General features: G+C 36.8%; 1 protein-coding gene across 6 annotated transcripts in view; it reads left to right on the plus strand.

The window, feature by feature from the left end:
• The window catches only part of LOC124955836 (protein gustavus), a 98,763-nt gene that overhangs the window by 88,753 nt on the left and 2,510 nt on the right, over positions 1-7,500 (plus strand). For all 6 annotated transcript variants that reach the window (XM_047510853.1, XM_047510854.1, XM_047510855.1 and 3 more), the window contains 5 exons: positions 2,289-2,704; positions 5,665-5,894; positions 6,523-6,853; positions 6,967-7,125; positions 7,311-7,500. The exon at positions 7,311-7,500 is cut by the window's right edge and continues 2,510 nt beyond it. In XM_047510853.1, the coding sequence (XP_047366809.1) occupies positions 2,289-2,704; positions 5,665-5,894; positions 6,523-6,853; positions 6,967-7,125; positions 7,311-7,450 (1,276 nt within the window). In that variant the 3' untranslated portion in view covers positions 7,451-7,500. The remainder of the gene's footprint in view (positions 1-2,288; positions 2,705-5,664; positions 5,895-6,522; positions 6,854-6,966; positions 7,126-7,310) is intronic.

The following is a 7,500-nucleotide window of genomic DNA, read 5'->3' on the forward strand; positions in this document are numbered from 1 at the left end:
TTCCCTCTGTGGTATATATATATATACATATATATACATATATATATATATGCATGTCTATTTTTATTTATTTTTCTTTTTCTTTTTTTTTGTCGCTTTTTTTTTTTTCTTTTCTTTTCCCTACGTATTTATTCTTTTATCGTCGAAGGAAAGGAAAGATCCATCATTGACTGAGAACCTAAGATTGAAAATAAACGGCGGGCCATCGTTTCAACTTTGCCAGGCAAAACTTTCTTTCAAGAGTTCAATTAACCCTTTGAACTATATATATATATGTGTGTGTATGTGTGTATATATATATATATATATATATATATATATATATATATATATATTTATGTATATGAGATCATTGCTGACGTGACTAGATTATTTTTCTCGAGAATACTCTTGAGTCATGTTCAACGTCACGGCGCTAAATTATTTCATTAATAAAACAGATATCATTGGGTGACAGTATTATTTATGAAATTGTTTTTTTCAATGTTAACGATTAGATTCTAATGTCGCTTCGGTGATATTAAAAATCGTATTGTTATCCTTCGAAATTACTTTATGTTTAATTTTTCAAGATTTTGAAATTACCGAGTCAGTTGGATTTCTGGTGTTAGATCTCGTCTGAAAGAGAAAAAGAAACGAAAACAAAAAAGCAAAAAAAAAAAGAAAGTAAGATTAAAAAGTCTCGAAGAAGAGCGACGATTGATTTTTCTTGGTTTTTTTTTATTTTTTTTTTTTTTTTTTTTTTATTTTTTTATAGAACATTTCCCCTAAGGATAATTCAACGGGGCGGCTCACTTTGTATAAACGTTTATTAGATTTAAAGCATGGAGAAAATCTAATCGGAGTTTCAGGAAAATAATTACGACTCAAAAGTTAATTAGTTGAATTACACTCGAACTGAAGTTGACGAGAAAGTGTTAGAGGGGGTAGGGGAAATTCTTTTTTCCCGGCGCAATGAAAAAAAAAAAAAAAAAGAAAAAAAAGGATAAATAAAATGAAAGATAAAACAAAAAAAAAAAAAAAACACACACACAGAAAAGATAAAAGGAAGAAGAAATCAAGAAAGGAAAGGAAAATTTTTATACGATCGATGGATCCATTGCACGTGCAAAAGGTATCCTTGTATTTTTGTCGACAACGATAATCGCGGGAATATGAACGAACCGTGCCGCGGATCCAGGATGTCAATGTCCGGTGTCCGTGAACGGAAGTTACGAACGGCAAACGGATACGTGTGCTAGGTCGATCAGGGTTGCCGAGAAAGAACGGGGAAGGGGAGAGGGAGAGACAGAGAGAAAGAGAGAGAGAGAGAGAGAGAGAAAAATAGACCAACGTGAAAAATTCACCGCAACGATCCAATTACCACCCTTCGTAATACGATCGAATAAAAAAATGAAAAAAAAAAGAAATAAATAAATAAATAAAAAGAAAGGATAGAAAAAAAGAACAAAAACAAAAAAGACTGGAACAGACAAAGAAGACAAAGAAATGAAGATGTCCAAAGTATTTTCTACGATTACATTTTTATTCGTGCAACTACAATATAATATATTATATATATATTTATATATATATATGTTTCATGATTCATTCATAAAAAAGATTGGTTGTTCCGCAATATTCATTCATCATATTCTCTTTTAATTACTCCCATAATTACTCTTTTTCCCTTTCTTTCTCATTATCGTGTAGTTTTGAATTTAACAAAAAAAGAAAAAAAAAAAAAAGCAAAACAAAGAAAAAACAAAAGATAAGCAAATGAAAAAAGAAAGTAAGAAGGGGGGAAAAAAAAGGGAAGGAAAACGCATTCTTTCTTTATCCATTATAGTGTCACATTCCATGCGATAAAACCATTTTCCAATTTTCTTCGCCTGCTATTGGTCCCATAAAAGCCATTAAAAGGAAACAAAATAATAATAATAATAAATAATACATAATAAATGAATACAAAATCCGAAAAAAAGACCAGAAATTTTCTAAAAGCAGAATTAAAAAATCAATGAATAAATCAAGGTGGAGGGGGGGGGGATGTAAGGTACCTAAATCTGTTTCTTAAAGAAACTCTGTAAAAATGTAATAATTAATTACATTCGTCCGTCGATCTCGACGATGATTCTTGACACGAAAATCACGACGCACAATATCAAAATTGATATGTCTGTCTGTCTGTTTGTGTATGTGTGTAAAAGAAAAGAGCGGGCTCGCGCGCGCGCTAAAGAGAGAGAGAGAGAGAGAGAGAGAGAGAGATAGCGAGACGAATTAACCGGGTGCTTCTGTTCGCATTGCAGGTACAAAGCGAATCGTTGCGTGAGCGGGGGCGGTAGCCGCGGAAACGGCGCGACTGGTGGTACCGGAGGCGGAGGAGGAGGCGGAGGAGGAGGTGGAGGAGGAGGCGGAGGAGGTGGGGGAGGCGGAGGAGGAGGAGCGGGAATCGACGGTGGCACGGTGCCTACTGCACCACCGACCACCGGCCATCACCACCACTACCATCACCACCATCACCATCACCATCATCTCACCAGCACGACAACAACTACCACCACGACGACCACCACCACCACCACCGGCGGCACCAGGCACCACAGGCACAGGCTGCCGGCGGGCAAGCAGTGCACTGAGCACCGACACCACCCGCATCATCACCGGCATCACCCACACCATCGCTCCCATCATCGGGGCATGAACATGGGCCAAAAGATTTCAGGTTAGCCTCGGTCTTTTAACCTCATCAGAGATAAAGAGATAGATAAATAGATAGAGAGTGAGAGAGAGAGAGAGAGAGAGAGAGAGAGAGAGAGAGAAAGACTCTTGAACGATGTTAAGATAACTCTACTCTACTCTAGTCTAATTTACTCTACTCTACTCTACTCTACTTTATTCTACTTTACTCTACTTTATTCTACTCTAAACAACATGGCCGTCCTACTCATTTTACGGTCCCGTATAAATTTGATTATCATTAGTTATTGTTTTGATTGAATATATATATATATATATATATATATGCGCTTGTGTGTATATGTGTGTATATGTATGCATATCTAATTGTTCCTTCTTTTTCTCTTTTTTTTTTTTTTTTTTGGATTAGTTGAATATCTGAAAAAATAGATTGTCAGCTGGCATTTTATTGTTTTTCTTTCAGTTTTTTAGTTCTCTTTTTAAATCAATTCATTCTTTTATAATTATCGTTCCGATTTGATTGGACTTCTTTTGTTTTGTTTTTTTTTTTTTTTTTTTTTTTTTTCGGAACATTGAAACGATTCTCGTGTTATAACGATCTCAACTCGCGAGGTCAAGGTCTCCTATTTCAGAGTTTAACTACCTGTTCAGGTAGAGATCCTTGAACAGGTTTCTCTCGTCGTTCCATGCCCAGACCCTTTTCCAGAGTAAAGGGTGGTACTTTTAGAGAGTTAAGAGAATCGAATCATCTCCCTCTCTCTCTCTCTCTCTCTCTCTCACTCTCTCTTTCTTTTTGATCTTATAAGGATAAAACTTTTTTGTAAAAAATAATTATCTTCATTAAATGAATAAATCAACTTCGATGTAGGAAGTTAAATTGCGTTTAATTCTTCATCCAAATCGATGAAATCGATTTTATTAATTCAAAATCGCATCAGGAAGGAGGACAACCTTGATTTTTAAAATGTGTATATATATGCTTCTGTATGTTTATTTGTTTCTCTCTCTCTCTCTCTCTCTCTCTCTTTCTCTTTCTCTTTCTCTTCCTCTTTTTATATTCGTTCTATCCGGTTTCGTAAGAACGAGCCTACCGTGTGTGTCATCATCGTTTGATTAGCGAATATGTATGTCCGAACTACGTCACTCAATGCTATAATAATAATAATAATAATAAATAAATAAATAAATAAATAAATAAATATCACGTTAAGAAAAGTAATAAAAATAATTAAAAAAAAAAAAAAAATAAAAGAGAGAGAGAGAGAGAGAGAGAAGGAAAGAAAGAAAGAAAGAAAGAAAGAAAGAAAGAAAAGAATTAAATCGAAAAGGAAAAATGCCTGGACGGTTATCTCGAGGGATTGGTTTCCAGATATTTCGGATATATAAAAGAAGGGAAAGTCCTAGATATATCTAACGATGATCGATAACGATGAAAGGACAACGAGAAAGGAAGTTAAACATACTTGGCACGATATCTTCGAATTTACGATATTTCATCGCATTAATCCGTGGTCTCGACTTCGGCCGTAAAAAATTTACGATCGTCTATCGTATTGTACGTGGTCCGCGCCTGTGTGTGAAGTTTTGAAAAGGTACCGACGCCCTAAGAAAAAAAAAAAAAAAAAAAAAAAAAAAAAAAAGAAAAAAAGAAAAAAGAAAAAAGAACGAAAAGAAAAAAAGAAAGAAAGAAAGAAAGAAGGAGACTCAGAGACGTGTTGAACGAGAGAGCCCCCAGGGTCTCTCTCTCTCTCTCTCTTTCGATAGTGGTGTATGGCCGTGAAAGGGCCAAGGGCCTCTTTCTATTAGTGCCCTTCGTTCTCTACCATCAGGGAGATCCTTTCAAATCCTCACGGTCCTTTCCAGGACCCTCATCGAGCCCTTGAACGCGGGAACAGCTGCCCGAGCAAATAAACTACAGAGACCGAGGATATGGATCGGTACTGGAGAACGGCGACGGGACCCTTACCAAAGAAACCTTCCAAAACTTTTTAGGCAAGCCCCTACCCGTCGCTGGACCCCCATTATTTTTCTTCCATCTCCCTACCTCCTCCCTTCCTCCCTCCTCCCTTCCTCCCTCCTCCCTTCCTCCCTCCTCCCTTCCTCTTTTCTTTCTCTCTTTCTCTCTACCATTTTTGTTCTTCCGTCCTCTTCTGGCAAATATCTTTTTTTCCTTCTCTCTTTCTCCCCCCCCCCCCCCCCCCCCCTCCCTCCCTATCCTTATAGTTAGTATCATGATCAGGGATGCGTTGCCGGCGGCAGGTATATCCACTCGACACCGTCTGAATTCTTAATAAGAACTATGGTTTCTTTCTATTCTTTTTCTTTTTCTGTGTGTGTTCTTTTTTTTTTATTGTTTTTTTTTTTTTTTTTGGTTAAGAAAATCGTCGAGAAAATAAAATAAAAAAAAAAAATAAATAAATAAATAAAGAGTACCATTTCTCTCTATGTATTTCACATTTACGAATGAATTCTCGATATGATGAACAATTATAAAATTATAATAATGTTCGAAATCTAATATTTCTCCGTTATGAGATATATTTGGATAGATCTTTAACGTTGGAGGAATATAGAAGGAATATTTTTCCTTCTCTCTCTCTCTCTCTCTTTCTCTCTCTCTCTCTCTCTTTCTCTCTCTCTCTCTCTCTCTCTCACTCTCTCTCTATGGATTATAGTTATAGGTCGAGTTCCCCACCCACACAAATTTCACGAAGAAATCCATACGCGTTTGTTGCGTAGGCGGCATTTTGTGTTGTTCAGAGTAAAATTTTGAATTCTCTCTCTCTCTTTCTCTCTCTCTCTCTCTGATTCTTTCTTTTCGTTGACTTCTTTTCTCTTATTTCTTTTTTTATTTTGAAAAAAAAAAAAAAAGAAAGAAGAAGAAATAAAGCTAAAGAATATATATATATATATATATATATATTTTTTTTTATCATTATTATATTCTCTCTTTCTCTCTCTCTCTCTGTTTCCCTTGGCATTCAGGCGGCGTGAAGAGCGTGACGCGCGAGAGCGGAGCTGGAGCGGGCGGCGGAGTTGGTGTCGGTGGTGGCGGCGCAGTGGCGTACAAACCTGTGGTACCAAGGGAATTGGCGCAAGATTTGTCGAGGCCAGCCCGTCTCGATGTCCTCCTCGATATGCCGCCCGCATCGCGGGAAACTCAAGTTCATCACAGCTGGAACGCCGACGATCGCAGTCTCAATATATTTGTTAAGGTAAAAAGCTATTATTATAATCTTTTCTTTTCTTTCTTTTTTTTCTTTTCTTCCTCCATTATCTATCCGGTTCATTTTTCATATATCACTCGTATCTGTCCTTTTTCTTCTTCCTTCTTCCCCTTCCTCTTTCCCCTCCCCTCCCCCTCCACTATCCCTCGTGGTATCCTCTAACGAAAGAAAGACACAATCCTTAATTGTATTTTTTTATTTACATATTATAATTTATATATTAATTTATATATTTAAATTAATATAAAAGAAAGAAGAAACTTGAGGGTAAACAGAAATAAAGAAAAAAGAAAATTAAGATCTCTTTCTATCGATAATAATACTGCATGATCTCGAATTAATGATAAATGTTACGATATCTCGTTATATAAGAAAATCTTTGTTTCTTCCTTTCTTTCTTTTTTTTTTTTTTTTTTTTTCTGCGTTTTAAGAAATATTACATCCCGGCAGTAATAAAGTTTAATAAGAGGAATTAATTTAATTTTGGGGGATGTATCTTTCTTTCTCTTTCTCTCTTAACTCTCTTAGGAGTACCGAAATGATGAATCATAGAAAAAAAATACATATATATCGTAGCATCCTAAATTCAATTCCCCTTGTTGACGATTATTTTCAGGACGATGACAAGCTGACGTTTCACCGGCACCCCGTAGCACAGAGTACCGATTGCATACGAGGGAAGGTCGGTTATACGAAGGGTATGCACGTGTGGGAGCTTTATTGGAGCACGAGGCAACGTGGTACACACGCTGTGGTCGGTGTTGCGACCGCAGACGCGCCCCTTCACAGCGTTGGCTATCAGAGTCTCGTTGGTAACAACGACCTAAGCTGGGGATGGGATCTTGGTAGGAATAAACTCTATCATGACTCGAAGAACAATGTTGGTGTTACGTATCCGGCATTACTTAAACCGGACGAGACCTTTATCGTGCCCGATAAATTTCTGGGTAAGAGATTTTTTTTTGTTTTTAATTCGTTTCTGATTTTTGTCTCGTCTTTTTCTTTTTTTTTTTCTTTCCTCTCTCTCTAAATTTGAAAATATATTTCTTGATATCGACAGTTGTACTCGATATGGACGAGGGCACGTTAGCTTTCGTGGTGGACGGACAGTATCTTGGGATCGCGTTTAGAGGTCTCAAAGGGAGGAAGCTACATCCCATTGTGTCAGCTGTCTGGGGACACTGCGAGATTACGATGAAATATATCGGTGGACTTGATCGTAAGTTTCTCTCTTGTAAGACAGTACATATATATATATATATATATATAAAAGAAATCTGAAGGATTATATCACGTTTCCTATATTCTCGTATTTTATTTTATTTTGTTTTTTCTTCTTCTTCTTCTTCTTCTTCTTTATCTTCTTTTATTTTATTTTTCGTTTTTGTCTTTCTCTCATTCCAGCCGAGCCATTACCTTTGATGGATCTTTGTCGAAGAGTGATCAGACAACGGATCGGGAAGCACAGACTCGAGGAAAAGATCAACGAATTAAATCTGCCACAGGCGATAAAGACTTATCTCCTTTACCGTGACAGGAGGTAACCACCGTGTGGTGCATCAAGAGAAGCGATCATCAGAAAGGTCGCGAATGT

The sequence above is a fragment of the Vespa velutina genome, chromosome 19 (assembly GCF_912470025.1).
Source record: "Vespa velutina chromosome 19, iVesVel2.1, whole genome shotgun sequence".
In the NCBI taxonomy this organism is placed as follows: Eukaryota; Metazoa; Arthropoda; class Insecta; order Hymenoptera; family Vespidae; genus Vespa; species Vespa velutina.